Source organism: Oxyura jamaicensis, chromosome 26 (assembly GCF_011077185.1).
Source record: "Oxyura jamaicensis isolate SHBP4307 breed ruddy duck chromosome 26, BPBGC_Ojam_1.0, whole genome shotgun sequence".
Lineage (NCBI taxonomy): Eukaryota > Metazoa > Chordata > Aves > Anseriformes > Anatidae > Oxyura > Oxyura jamaicensis.
Window position 1 is genome coordinate 2,296,026 of NC_048918.1, and position 14,985 is coordinate 2,311,010.

At 42.9% G+C, this 14,985-nt stretch overlaps 1 protein-coding gene across 3 annotated transcripts in view; it reads left to right on the forward strand.

The window, feature by feature from the left end:
- Nucleotides 1-13,375, forward strand: part of LOC118178354 (lysine-specific demethylase 5B) — a 90,735-nt gene extending 77,360 nt beyond the window's left edge. For 2 of the 3 annotated variants that reach the window (XM_035346788.1, XM_035346792.1), the window contains 11 exons: nt 951-1,110; nt 2,050-2,276; nt 2,501-2,649; nt 3,562-3,690; nt 5,005-5,280; nt 7,037-7,203; nt 7,707-7,840; nt 9,326-9,445; nt 9,919-10,020; nt 10,843-10,919; nt 11,514-13,375. In XM_035346788.1, the coding sequence (XP_035202679.1) occupies nt 951-1,110; nt 2,050-2,276; nt 2,501-2,649; nt 3,562-3,690; nt 5,005-5,280; nt 7,037-7,203; nt 7,707-7,840; nt 9,326-9,445; nt 9,919-10,020; nt 10,843-10,919; nt 11,514-11,624 (1,652 nt within the window). In that variant the 3' untranslated portion in view covers nt 11,625-13,375. Of the gene's footprint in view, nt 1-950; nt 1,111-2,049; nt 2,277-2,500; nt 2,650-3,561; nt 3,691-4,435; nt 4,848-5,004; nt 5,281-7,036; nt 7,204-7,706; nt 7,841-9,325; nt 9,446-9,918; nt 10,021-10,842; nt 10,920-11,513 lie in introns of those variants that run through there. The other variant, XM_035346789.1, reaches the window with a different exon arrangement.
- Nucleotides 13,376-14,985: the final 1,610 nt, after the last annotated feature.

Below are 14,985 nucleotides of genomic sequence, written 5' to 3' on the forward strand. Positions count from 1 at the left end.
GTAAAACGTGTTTAAAAATAAAAAGTAGCTGTTTACATCTATTTACTCATACTTACGTTAGGTAGCATTGGTTGCAAGTGAGCTATTGTGTTCTGGAAAGAGCTCCTGGAGTTGATACAGGCAGTTCTCAGAGCATACCTTTTTAGTGCCCAGTAATGGTAAATAAGACAAAGGAATCTTCTTTTTTATAATAGCTGCTTAAAAAACTAACTTTTTCTCTTGCTGCACATTTTGCATGCAGTTTTTGATGTAATCGTATTAATATTTGCGGGACTATAATGGCAGTTAAAGGTGCTGTGGGATAGAGAACACCAGCTCTTTGAGGACAGCCTAAATAGATAAGGGTACTCGTAGCCTGAAAAGGCAGGAGAGTTAAGTATGATAAAGGTATCTCATGCCTTGCTAAGCGCAGAACAAGGGAGCAGAGAATGACTCCTCACTCTTTCTCTGGTGCTGTTGAGCACTGCTCTACAACTGTGAGGGGATGGCTGGAAACCAGGAAAGTAATCTATAGAAGATCACTTTTTACATGGTCTGTTTTTCTAACTTGCCCATAGCTTCTGCTGTTTGCTCCTCCTGGTGACAGAATATTGAGCTACTTTAGTAGGAATTTCTAAAAAAAGTCTTCATTCTCTTCCTTCTGCTTTTGTTCTGGTGATCAGTGAAGCATTTATTGCTGTATTGATGAACAAATTCAAGTGTATCTAGTTGACAGAAGTCATTTTAAACAGATGAGAAATTATTGTTTTATGTAACTAAGAAAAAAAAAAGGATCCTGCCCATGACCAAAAATTACTTGCCTGAATACTGGTCTTCTGTGTCATAACTCAATGGCTTTCCTACCAGGGTGACAAGATTTTGGATAATGGATGGCAGCAGTTGTAATTTTAAACTCGTTAAACGTACTCTAAACCCACTGTTTTGTTTTTGTTTGCTTGATTTTCTTTTAGTGTCTCCTTTTCTCTTGGGCCGTGCTCTCTGGGCTGCCAGCCGTTTCACAGTGGCGATGTCCCCAGAACTAATCCAGCAGTTCCTGCAAGCCACTGTCAGCGGTCTGCACGAAACCCAGCCGCCTTCTGTCCGAATCTCTGCAGTCAGAGCTATCTGGGGGTAAGCAAATGCGAAGAAACTCCAAAGTGGTATAAATTACACTTATAAAAGTGGTATTTTAAAATACAGCATTTAAAAAAATATAACATGGAGAGAATATGAGATTAAAAAGTGTAAATGAGCAGGTTCAAAGTAGACTAACTCTGATGAGGAATAAGAAATTGAGATTCAAATTTAGCTACAGTCAAATGTTAAAATGGATACAGTCCCAAAGAGAAGCAGAACTAAGGAGTGACAACAAGCATATAAATGAAATCCAGGTTAGTCCTCTGCAGGCACCATGATGGCTGAATAACGTAATTTGTCCTTGGGGAGCGAATCAGGGCAATAAGGAACGTTTGCTTTTTTCCATCCCGTTTTTGTAAAGAAGTCCTAAAACCTCCTGCTCTACTGGTTCCAAAGCAGAAATTGAAAATTAGTTTTTACAAACACACGCACACAAACACACAACCCTACCCCCAACCAGCTTGTCTTCTAGTTGCACTGAAATGATACGGATATTTCGTTATTGCTGAAATTATTTTATCTTTCCTAGCTCACTTGTAGAACGTGGTAATTAAACACTGCGTAAGCAGTGACACTCGTGTTGAGATTACTTTTTTTTCCTAGAGGTGAACCATCAGGGATGGAATGAGGAGGAAGAAATATAGCTGGGAGATCATGGATGTAGTAGACTGAAGGGGAAAAGTCCTAGAGGAGTCAGACTGAAGGGGAAAAGTCCTAGAGGAGTCAACTTAAGGGACATGGTGTAGTGGGTGACGGTGGTGGTAGGGGGATGGTTGCACCAGGTGATCTTGGAGGGCTTTTCCAACCTTTATGATTCTATGATTTTAAGGAAAAAGGATGGGTGGGGTGAAATATCTATTCCTATACGTGGTCCAGTGTTAAATGTATAAATTACTTTAATACATTCTGCACGTTTTTATGTATCTTGTCTAGCTACTGTGACCAGCTGAAGATCTCTGAGAGCACCCACGTGTTGCAGCCTTTCCTTCCGAGCATTCTCGATGGACTGATCCACTTGGCAACTCAGTTCAGTTCGGAGGTCCTCAACCTTGTGATGGAGACGCTGTGCATTGTCTGTACGGTAGACCCAGCGTTTACAGCAAGCGTGGAGAACAAAATCTGCCCCTTCACAATTGCAATCTTTCTGAAGTACAGTAACGGTATGCGTTTAAATTATGTTTTCAAAGTACGGTTGTTTTTGCTAATGGATCCTGGCCAGGATTATCACTGTGCTGAAAACATAATGAATCAATGTTCATTCGATTATGATTTATATTGTAAAGCTAGAAGAGAAACTTTCTGCTATGCAGATTTGAAATAGCAGTAGCAAAAAATGAGATGTCTTTGTTAGCATGTTTTAGTAAATGGTGCTTTCTCTCTCCAGATCCAGTTGTTGCTTCTCTTGCCCAAGATATCTTTAAGGAGCTAGCTCAGATAGAAGCCTGCCAGGGTCCAATGCAGATGAGGCTAATACCAACTCTTGTCAGCATCATGCAGGCCCCTGCTGACAAGATCCCAGCAGGGCTTTGTGCAGTAAGTGCTCTAGTGGTACCTGGTATTAGCTGGAGATGATTCCCTGTTCTTTAACATACAGCATGGCTGCTCTGCAGAGCAGGAAGGCTGCTTTTAAAGTGCTTTCGAACAATGACTTCAGTGCTTGGTAGAGGTTTCTTTGTGGAGAGAAGGCAAACTGCAGGTGGGGGGACATGTTTCCAAAAGTAAACTGTTCCTATGGACTTCTTCCAATCTCTGCAGCACGTCCTGAGTTGTTTTGCTTTGCCACAGTCTTGTTTCACCAGTGACAGTCTTTCCTTTTTGGTGGAATGTTCTCCAGCAGGATGTGTAACTATTCCTTACCTTTTTTTTCTGAGACCTTTTCTGATTTATACGTCACTTGTATAAATTGCTGGAGATAAATTGTACAGGTTTGTCACTTCTGTAAAAAGTCCACTTGTAAAAGGTTAAGCACTGACTGCATATAATAATTGTATGGAAGTAAGCCCATAAATATCTTTGTCGTATGTTTATAATCTGCCTATTGAGTGGTATTACTGTAACGATCACTAGTAGGTAATTAAATTTAAATTGGTATAAGCAAAATCGATCAAGTCAGCTAGAACAGTTCTCTGGCTGTACTGATCACTTATATCAGGACACTGTACATCCCTGTGGAACTGTTTCCCTTATTAAGTTGTTTTAAATTGCTTTTTAATGTTTGAACTGCAGTTAAGAACTGTGTCTGTGTCAGACACTGTGACTGTGGGTGCATGACTCCAAGATCCTCTGATTTTAAAATAAATAACTAGTTTGTCAAGCCAGGATGCGATGTGTACTGGGTCACATCTCTCCTGTGTATGACTTTGGTGCTTGCACTGGTGACCGATGCTGACTTCACATACTGTGGCTTCTGTTGTAACAGTACTTTTGTTTGTGTTTTCCTTTCAGACTTCTATTGATATATTGACCACGGTTGTGAGGAACACAAAGCCTCCTCTGTCCCAGCTCCTGATCTGCCAAGCGTTCCCTGCAGTGGCTCAGTGCAGCCTGAACACAGATGACAATGCTACCATGCAGGTAACACTGCAGGGAGCAGTAACAACAGCAGGGCTAGGCGAGTTCAGGAGAGGTGACCAAATAAGACAGTTGGCAAAGCCTTCAAGGGAGCCCAGGCTTTGCTTGCCAATGGCTATTTTGGCAGCTCCTCAGGAGCCGCCTACAGTTTATCTGTAGGCCACCACCTGCAGTTTGTCATTAAAGCATTGCCATTCAGGGACTTGCAGTGACTTTTACCAATCATTCCTTAATTTGGAGGATCAGTGAGTAGAGCAGCAGCCTTGATCTTTCCTTCTTTTTTTTTTTTTCTTTTTTTTCCCCTATTTCAGGGCTCTGGAGGAGCCCTAAAACTTAAAAAAACATACTGCTTTTCACATTCCTCCATAATAACATCGATGACACCTAGGAATGGCAGAGGCAATCTGCAGGAACACTGTCAGATGTGGGGAAGCAAAAGACCTTCTTCTACACCTTGCTTCTAGCAGTTTTCTCCTGTACTCACGTAGGTGGAAAAAGATGGGAAGGAGAGGGCAGACTTCTTCTTGGCTGAGCCACATGATGAATGGAGGGAGAGCAAGGATTCATCTCACAGTGGTAGTGCTTATCTGAGCTGTGCTTGTTGGCAGGCTCTGCTGTTACCTGGTGATGACTTTAGGGTATTTGAGCAAGGAAAAACCACGCAACTTCTGAAGCTAAAAGCGCAGAGTGCCTTTCTGTCTACTAGCTGGCTTCTAAATAACAAAGATAATTCCGTTTCCTTACACAGGGATTTTTTAGTGCACATTGTCATGTGAACATGGACCACTGAAATGGTTTTCCCTAAATAACATACCAGCAAGAATAGATTAGAGACCAACAAGAAGAAGGTGGAGACCAGTGTACTGGTTCCTGTGCTGGATCTTCATTTTGAGAAGATTTTTATAAAATTGCAGCTTGGCTGCTGTTTTTTTGTCCATGCTATACTTTGCTGTCTTCATCTCTCACTTGTTAGAATCTCCTGGAATTTCTCTGAATAACAGGACCAACGCATAAATATAACTATTTCAGATTGACTTGGTATTTGCTAGGTGATCCTCTTGATGTTTGGGTAGGTGAAGGTTGTCTGTCTTCATAATGAACGGAAATATTTTGAAATAATTTTTAAATACTTTTGAAACACAGGCAGTCATCTTATTGTACACAAGAGACTTTGAATCTTTCACAGCACCACCAGTTTGCCCTTTTTTTTCATCTTGGCTAAGGGGTTTTGGGCAGTGGTAAAAGGAGATGTCTTCCCATGCTCCCCTTCCACACAGCCAGAAAGGCAAATCCTAACACAGTAACTTTCTTGTTTAGAACGGCGGCGAGTGTCTGCGCGCATACGTCTCGGTGGCGCTGGAGCAAATTGCGCAGTGGCATGATGAGCAAGGCCACAACGGATTGTGGTATGTGATGCAGGTGGTGAGCCAGCTTCTAGATCCAAGGACGTCAGAATTCACTGCTGCCTTTGTGGGCAGGCTGGTCTCCACTTTAATTTCCAAAGCAGGAAGTGAGCTGGGAGAGAACCTGGACCAGATCCTGAGAGCTATCCTGAGCAAAATGCAACAAGCGGAGACGCTCAGTGTAATGCAGGTGAGCAGGCCAGGCACACGGGAAAATAATTAGAAGTGTTGGAAGAGGAAATTACCAGATTATTATTTTTTTTTTTGTAATTGTGTACCTGATTATTTATGGTGGTGCAATTGGAGGTTCTGCACACCCCCTGAAGCAGTCAGGGAAATGCCTGCTGTATTCATACAGAGTTGTCCAGATTACTCGCTAAGTTGGGTTCTTGTTGGGTAAGCGTTAATGCACCTTAAATAGTCTCTCATGACCTTGTGCTTGCAAGCAGTGAACCTTTAGAAGAAACCTTTAGAACTTGAAGTAGGGATGTTGTGGCAAAGGCATGTTTTCATGTGTTTCTGTGCTTTTTTCCAAGGATAAATGAATACCTTGGAGTTGAGACAAGATGAACTTTTGGTGATGAGAGGTGTAGCTGGCCTGCATCAGGCCAGAGAGGAGCCTCACAATCACATTTAGGCTCGATTTACTTTTAGTTGCACAGTTTTATAGAACATTTTTATGCCAGTAGTCTTTATTCTTCATCCTGTCTTTCCTGTCTGTGCCCTAATGTGGAACATCCAGCGATGCCTGCCCTGATTTCCAAGCTGCAGCTGTGGGAAGGCATTTTGCTGGCATTGTTGCGGGCTCCTGCCTTTTGGCAAGATCCCACCTTTGCCCTCAGTGAAGCACTTGGCTGAGGCTCATCTGCTCTAACCCTTTTATCTTGGGCGCATTTCTGATTTTTATATGTGCATTTCTCAAGCCAGCACATGGCAAAGCAGGAAGGTCATTCAGATGTCAGCACAGATTTTATCTTAAAGCCTTGATTTTTTCCCCCCCCCGGGAAACATTGTTTGTTCATAACTGTTCAGAAGGGCTCTCACTTTGTCCATTTTGGGATTTAAAAGATCCAGAAGCTTAAATCTGAACTAGTTACATGAAGTCCCTGTACCTGGTGGAGAGAAACAAGCCTCTCGTGATGCTAAATCTCTCCCGTCTTGAGATGGGTGTTGGGAGTGGGACAGCTTTTCCCTGAGGAAGCCTGTGGAGGTGCCATCAGACTTCGAGACTGACATTTAGTTACACGCAGCATAGGAATTCTATTCCTGGTCTTTAGGAGATGGACTGTAAAACTATATCTTGTAAATACCTTTCTAAACCTTGCAGTTCTGTCCCAAAAGCTTGTGTTCAAAGTGCATTCAAAATAGGAGAAGTGCTTCTGCATTCTGATGCAATGGTGTGAGAGAAGGGTGGTCTTCTGTGAGGATGGGGTACCCTGGGTGAAAGGGAAAGAGCCGATGGGTTCTGGCTGTGGATCCTAGCTTGATTTTGGGACGTTTGTGTTATACACGTATAGATTTTGAGCTCTTTGTGTATAGGACCGTGTGTGCAGCATGTGGTCCAGCGAGCAGACCAGGGCACCTGCAGTATCTGCGTGTTGGCGTGTGCTATTTTTGCTAGTCAGAAGCCTGCAACCTCCGATTTTTTATTTTTTAAGTTTTTAATTCTTGCTTTAAGAAGGTTTGCTGGTTGAGGGCATGGGCGTGAGTAAATTTATTCCTGTGGTGTGTTTCGTGGAGTTAAATATCGCTGCTGCTGGTAATAGTATTCTTGCCTGCTTCGCAGCACACATCTGCGTGCCTCGCAGGTGGTTGTACTTCCTTTACCTCTCGGGGCTGGTGAGCACGGTCTCCATTCCTGCAGGCACTCAGTTACTTGAATATTTGATAAAACATTTTCAGCTGTTAAATTATGTACAGCTAATGTTTCCCCCTTTCCCCTGCAGTCCTTAATTATGGTGTTTGCTCACTTGGTTCACTCCCAACTGGAACCACTCCTGGAGTTCCTGTGCAGTCTCCCCGGACCGACCGGCAAGCCTGCCTTGGAGTTTGTGATGGCCGAATGGATGAGCCGGCAGCACTTGTTCTACGGGCAGTACGAAGGCAAAGTCAGGTGGGGCGTTTTGTAAGGATCCATGCGCTGGCGTTAGCTTCCTGATCATCCCGCTGCAATTAATGCTCTGGGTGCGAGGGAAAGGGGAGCTGCTGCAGGCTCGGATGAGTGAGTCGGTGTTGGACAGGAGGAATTTTTTTCCTGCCCTGTCAGTTCGGCTCAGGAGAGCTGTGGTAACTGGAGCAGTCCCTGCTCTTCCTCTGAGTGCTTCTCTCGCTGCCCGCTGTTTCTGTACAGGAACAGCGTGATCCCAACGGGAAGGGGGTGTCTGCTGCAAGTACAGGACTGCTTTTAATGCTGAACTTCTGTGAATGGGATGAGAATAATTTCAGGCCATGAAATCCCCTTTGTAGACCATGGTAGAGGCTCAGGGTATTGTAGAGGGTTTCCTAAAATAATCTGGTGATTTAATGAGCTCTTCAAAAGTCAATAAAGAAACAAACTGCGACACTGTGTAAGCCAGGCAGTTGTGATCTGTCATTTTCTTATTCCCTACTCCCTAGCTCTGTAGCACTGTGTAAACTCCTTCAGTATGGCATCAACACAGATGACAAGCGACTTCAGGACATTAGGGTAAAGGGAGAAGAAATATTTAATATGGATGAGGGAATACGGACACGATCAAAATCAGCCAAAAGTAAGTAATTACTCTGCTGTTCTTAATGTTTTTTTTTAAATGCCAGTGGAGGCTACGAATGGCCTTAAAATAGATCTTTGAGATCACGCAGAGCTGTGGGAGATTTGTTTTTGGAACTAATCCATACATGGTGTGCTTAACGTATCTATTACTTGAGAGACCGATCTGGAAGACCCCTGATGCTTCTGACTTAATCTAAGTGGCTGAGGTGATTATGGGATGGAGAGTTATTTGCTGCCGTTCCGCATCATCCTGTTCCATCTAATGAGATAAACTGATAATTTCCTGATGTTTAGTAGCTTCTCTCAGAGGCAAATTTGTTTAGTGAACGTAAAGATAAAAATATTTGCAGTGATGTCAACAAGTTAGAGATCACTTTGAAGGAAAGCTTGACCAGTCTCCTGCATAACACTTGTCTTACTGAATTGGTTGAGCCCAAGATCTTTGATCAAAGGTTCCTGTTTAGAGAAAGATGCATACATTAAATCAGAGTGAGCTCTGGGCAGTTTCCTCTGGGGAGGGAGAGCTTGGTTCTGCAGCTTGCTGCGTAATACTCGCACACATTACTGGCAGCCCAGCTCGCAGTCAGTGCTCTTCGAGCCTTCAGTTGCCGTACGCTCGGGACGCACATGGTGATGCGGTTATTCTTCAAAAATAACTTAAGTTGACAACCAGGGGAATGAATAGGGAAAGCACTAGGCATTTCAGAGGCAAGCAGCAGTTAGAAAACACCTGCTATGTTATTACTCTTTGCTTGAAAAAAAAAACAACAAAAAAGAAAACCAGCAAACTCAAATATTGTCTGATCAGATAGGATGCTAATTGCTAGCGTTTGAGAACTAAGTTAAAATTAGTGCTCCCAGTTCCTTTATTTGATAGGATCTTTACTTTTGTAATGAAGGACAAAAATACCGTTTAGCTATCCCTATGTCATAAGTAAACCCAGCAGAAACCCTGGTGAGAAAAGGTGGGAGCCTGCAGCTTCTCAGGAAGGGTAAGCAGGAGAGCCAGGTGGGGGAGTGCAGCACAGCTCATTGACTTGAAAGCACTCCTAGCCCCACAACAATAACTTCAGAGAAGAACGCTTAATGAAGTCATCTGTAACTATGATTTCGTTGAGTAGGCTCACAGACTCATTCAACTGTGAAGATTTTAACCGTGCGTTCTCTTTGTACAAAATATGCAGGATTTCATACTGCACTTGAGACTCCTGGAAGCCCGTGAAGGTATACAAAAGGAATGGGAAGGAATGTTTGGGTTTTGTTTCTTTTGTCTGTCTCGTTTTCCTCAAAAACAAACCAACCAAACAGAAAAAGGAAAAACAAAACAAAACAAACTGGAAGTTTTGCTTGTCTGTGAGCATTTTAAATGTATGCTAAAATTTAAAACAACAACAACAAACAATAATATCAACAAAAAAGGCTTGCCTTTTTTAACTGGTTTTTATTAAAAGCAGTGAGAATGTGTACTTTTCTTCTCTTATAGATCCTGAACGCTGGACAAACATTCCTTTGTTAGTAAAAATCTTAAAATTAATAATAAATGAACTTTCTAATGCAATGGAAGCAAACGCATCAAGACAGACAACCGCAGATTGGAGTCAAGGTAAAACACGGGGTTGGTTTTCCTCTTTGCATGGCTTAAATCTGCTTTTTATCTCTTCAGATGCAGTTACAGTAATAAGCTGACAGTAGTAAATATTATACCTGTAATTACAAAGGTTTAAATAGTAATCCAAAAGATAAGATCAGTCACTATTGTGTGTTCTTACACCTGGAAATTACTTTGGGTCACTTTATCTGGAAGATGGGATCTGACCATACCCCACTAAAATTATCCTTGCTTGGTATACCCACTTTTATTTTCTTCCTCCCTGTTTGGGGATACAATCTTGCTGCTGCTTTTTGCTTGGCTCCAATTTTTGAGTCAGTCGTTCCAAGAGATGACAGTGGTTGCGGCTTTTTCCCTTTGCCCACCTACTAAAGCAGGGATGTTTGCCTAAAACCTGTACAGATTTACAGTCTGGGCACCTTGAATTTTGTTTATTTCTAGATTTATTTATTCATTTTTTTAAACAGATGATTCAAATGATATGTGGGAGGATCAGGAGGAAGATGAGGATGAAGATGAAGGCTTAGCAGGACAGTTCTTATCAGATATTCTTTCCACAAACAAGTATGGTAAGTAACAACTTCAGGGTCATTACTCAGAGATAAAATAGAGTTGCTGATGTTCTAGGTAGTTTTCTCTCCTTGACAGCAGGCAAGGGGAAGGAAGTATTACACTGGGACTTTGAATAAGGTGGACTTTTTTTTTTTTCTGTGGGAGAGGGACATGTCTTTGAACAACACATTGATTAAATGACTGTATTTTTCACATGAGAGTTTGGATGCTGTGTAGGCTTTGCAATGTTGTGAGGTTCATGCAGGTATTTCTTTCTGAAGAGAATATTGGTGCTCAAAGATGGAGAAGTGGATTGGAGATGGAGATGGAATGACAGTGTCATAGCAGTGGACTAACTTGCCTGTGGAGTGATCTTGAGAAATAATTGCCGCATAAAGCAGGTGGAGCATGGATAGTATCTCCTTTCCTCTCCTCCCCAGTTTGCATATAGTCTTAGGGGAGGCCCTTACAGGCTGATCAATAAGGGAGACTTGTTACATTAGCACAGAACTGGAAATGTGTCGTGCTGGCATAAGATCAAGGCTTAAGATTAATAGCGCACGTAACTAACAAACTTGCTTGTCCAGTATCTTGTGTATGCTCGTTTCACCTCTGCATTCCCTGGGACTCCCACTGTGATCCTTCTTGTTCTGGGGTCTATTTTTTTTTTCTAACCATGTGAACTTGAGGAGCAAATATTCTGGATACAAAATCGTTTGTGCAGCAGTGCTGAAGCAATGTCTTTGTGGATCTTTGGATTTCAACAGTAGTCCAATTGAACACTTCCTGAGATACTTTGCTCTGTTTGTTGTTAAAACCTGCTGATTTGCCTCTGACAGATGAGGATTACTATGAAGATGATGAAGAGGACGATCCAGATGCGTTAAAGGACCCTCTTTACCAAATAGATCTCCAGGTGATGCTCTAGAATTATTATCTTTTTTTTTTTTTTAAATCAGATTCCTGTCATTCCTTGTGAATTTATTTATTTTTATGTTGTACTCTAACAAAACTGCAAAACACCAGTGGAAACACCAATTAACGATGGTTGTCCCAGATGTCCTCAGTTCTTTGAGATTACTTTGGAAAGTGCTGAGTATCCAAAGAATGCCTGGAGCTATTTTTTCATATTGTATCTGTAGCTTGGAAAAGGAAATGAGCAAAACTTCGTTAATAGAGGGAGATGAGACTTTTCCACCCATGAGCTTCACAGCTATTTCCTGAAATCAAAAGTAGATTGGATGTTACAGAGTTTCATATTCCCCTTGGAGATGCTCCCATCCAGTCACAGGCCCTGTGCCATGCTTTGCTCCTGGCTTTTTACCACCGCCTGGAAGCTGTTTGTCGGCCTTTCCCCTCTGCCACCTCGCTCCCTTCTGCATCGCTTCTCTGTTCCCTGCAGTTCCCTTGCCGTGTTTGGTGCGTGTTTGCGTTTCTCTTCGGATGCTTGAAAGAAGCAGAATTTCCGAAGTGAAGTGATGCTAACTGGATCTTTCTGTCTCCCTTTCAGGCCTATCTCACTGACTTCCTGTGTCAGTTCGCACAGCAGCCCTGCTATGCAATGTTTTCAGACCATCTCAATGAGAACGAAAAGCGAGTGTTACAGGCCATCGGTATATAAACCCGCTCACGAGACCATACCGATCATATCTGAACCATATTTTTTGGCTTATTCCACGTTTTATGATTAAACATAAAACATTTTCCAGTCTCTACCTGCTCGTTACAGGTGGATGATGGGCCTCATTGCGACGTGTTGAGCCTCATCTTAACGAATCTGCTAAGGGAAGGAATACTAAGAAAGCAGCAAAGACGGAAGTCTCTAGAGCTTTGCACGTTGGTCTCACCATGGGAGCACTTTCATTTTCCACAGTAACTTTCCAGGAAGTTCTTAAAAAAAATTAAAAATGTGTCCTTAATATTTTTAAAAGCAAACTGTCTCTACCTGTGAAGAGGCACTTAACTGAGTTTCACACAGCACAGCTGGACAGAGAGAGGAATTGGGTCACTTACAGATTGCTTGGATGTATCTTGAGAAATTGGAAGGTTGTTCCTCTTCGCGCTCGCATAACACATACAGGGTAAATATCTCGATCTTACAGTGTGACTTCTTTTTATAGAACTATAGACTCTTATCAGAGATGCCTGAATGGTATGGAACCAGTTACAGGAGTTTGGATGGGAAGCTGAGACAATAAAAGTAGATGCATATCTTCTTTCCTGCTGTGGATGGGGCTTTGTTGCTCACATCTACTGTCTAGTCCCATGGGAGCAGTTCTTTACTAATGCTTTTGTGTGCACATGCTCAAAGGAAGCTACCACTTAAATTTCTGTTCCTGTGGCATGTGGCTACTAAAGACTTTGGTTTTATGGAACACAAGGAGCCACGATTTTTAGGGCAAGAAAACTGATTGTATTTAAGATATTTGCTCCATGACAGCCACTCTGAACTATTTTGCTTCCTTCACACTCCTGTGTGTATTTTTATAGAGTGGTAAAATAACATTTGCAAATTGATTTACCCATAAGAACAGCGTGATGTATCTCACAACACCTCTCTGCCTTTGGTTCCCTCTTGGGGAAAATGAAAATAAAACTATTAAAATGTACATTGGTATCCTTCTTATAAAACAGATTTAAAAGGAAATTGCACATGTTTTCTGAAGTCACTTTTTTTAGGCATATTTCTCCTTAGGAAACTTTCTGTATGTGCTGCCTGGAGGATGCTAGGGTATTTCAAGGAGTCATCTAAACAGAAAGGGAGTCCTGTAATGGATACATCTTCTTCTGCTTAAAAGAAAAAGGCTGACCCATTATAGAGTTTCCTTTCTTAAGAAAGGTACTTGCTGTTCCTTTGTGGAATAATACGCTTTGAAGTTGTATCTGAAAACCTCCGAAGAGATGGAGTAATTATGTATCTTACTGGTCTAGTTTAGAATATAGCTTTTCACATTTTTTACCAGGAGGGGGATAATAAATTAACTTCTTAACAAAGATGGCACAACCTGTTTAGCATCTGTGGCGAAATAACCCCAAATTATAAAGCGGACATTGCTCCCTTCTCCCACTCAGATCCCTCTTTTTGTGCCTGAGAATAGGCAGAAATAGGGGGAATTGCCACAGTTTGCTGCAGACCTGCAGGTCTGGCTCAAGCTTGAGTCCTCAATGGTTTTTTTGTATGAATAGCTCTATGAGAAGCAGAACCTGAGGCTGATTTTTGTGCGTGTGTGGCTTTGTCTGGATTAGCCTGTGTCTAATAAGGTGTAAGCTCTGATCAGAAATTTCCAAGCAGTTGTGTTGCAGTATCTTTCTTCCCTGTGGATTCTCTGGTGTATAAGGATATACAATTAAACTTTGTGCTATGGCCTTCCCTTTGCTGGGAATGTTGTGGCTCTGTCTTCTACTTAAATATATATATATTTTTAAAGTCAATTAGGAATTTTGTTTGAGACGTTTGTGTGTCTCGTAGCTTTCACTGAAAGGGGCCAACACATTAAACTAAACAGTCTATTGAGGAAACCCAACTGGATGTAGGTGGCTGCAGTGGTATATCCTGATAGCTGTTGGGAAGGATCAAGCGAGTGTCCTCAGAGTGACTGGTCCCAGCCCTGGGAACAGGTAGGACCATCTAGTAGTAGTTGACATTCCCTCCTGTACACCAGAAAGAGCCTGTGCTGCATCAAAACTGTGTGTAAGTCAGCAGAGCAGAAGTGAAGACAAAATCTAAACTCCATTTCAAGTTATAGAATGAAAAAGCTATTGTTTGGCCCGTACATTGACAGCAGGGCTCATAACAGTCATCTGTCCATCCTTTGAGGTAAGTGAAAACCAAATGTTTGAAAGCATCGGGGTGTGTCTTAGGATGTCAGTAGTAAATGGGTCTTGTTCAGGTCTGGTCAGGCTTGGGGAGAGGTGCTGGTGGGGTTCACGTGCTTTTGGGTGATGTTGACGGGTGTGTGCCTTGGTGGTGCTGGCTTCAGTCATCCTTCAGGCACGTTAAGTTAGGTGGCAGGTTTAAGGAAGACTGAAAAATGAGAGCAGCCTTGTGTAACTGATACCATTCCTCATACTTGAACTGAGGAATCCAAGGATTTCTTGGTGATTGCAAGGTCCCAAGAGCTAAATGATGAGAAGTGTCTTGTACAGTTCCTACTAGAGCTCCTGAGTGTTGGTTAGAAGCTGCTCTTTGATTTATTTGCAGATGTTGATGGCTTTTTCCATGAGTGCATCCAGTGAGATGGGAAGGACTTGGGGATAGGTGGCTGCTGGGGACTAGCGCTGTGCGCTCACCTGCCTGTAGCATTGCCACACGTGCACGCACCCTTCCCGCAGCCTCAGCAGGCATGGTGCCACCGTACAGGAGCTCTGATAAGGTCTGGGGCTGGAGACCAAGCTTGGAGGTGGTCCTGTGCCCATCTGTGCATGGTGGCCGCAAGGATGGCGTAGCTCCATGGCATACTGTGGTGTGCAGGATGCTTTTTTTGGCAAGAAGCACTGCCCTGAGCTTTTCACAGAGAGACCAAATAGGGTGTGAGAGTACACAGTGCTCGGCAGGGCGTTTGAAGGAACCCTGTGTTGTGTGGTCCCATATGCCTTTGTCCTGCTTTCCCCATGTTCTCCTTCCTCCTAACAAAACTGCTGCACGATGGATCTTCACCCACAAAGTGCTTGCTGGAGGCTGTTGGCTTTGAAGCCGATCTGAGCCGGTGTGCCTGGAGGAGGTTGCTCGGGCTGAAAGGTGCCGGGTGCTGTGGAAACGCATCTAAGGCCTGGTGTCGAGGTGTGCAACACCCGTCTTATTCCTTGTCTGTTGTTGAGAAGAAACTGAACCCATAGTCACCAAAGGTTACAGAGGCTGTGCTGTGAGGTGCGTTGGGTAAAATGAAGGACAGGGCTGTGGCTGCCCCAGCACGGCCGCCAGCCTCTGGTTGGGGTTTGCACACTGGGTTTTATTTTGCTAGAGTAGCACGAAACTCCGGTAG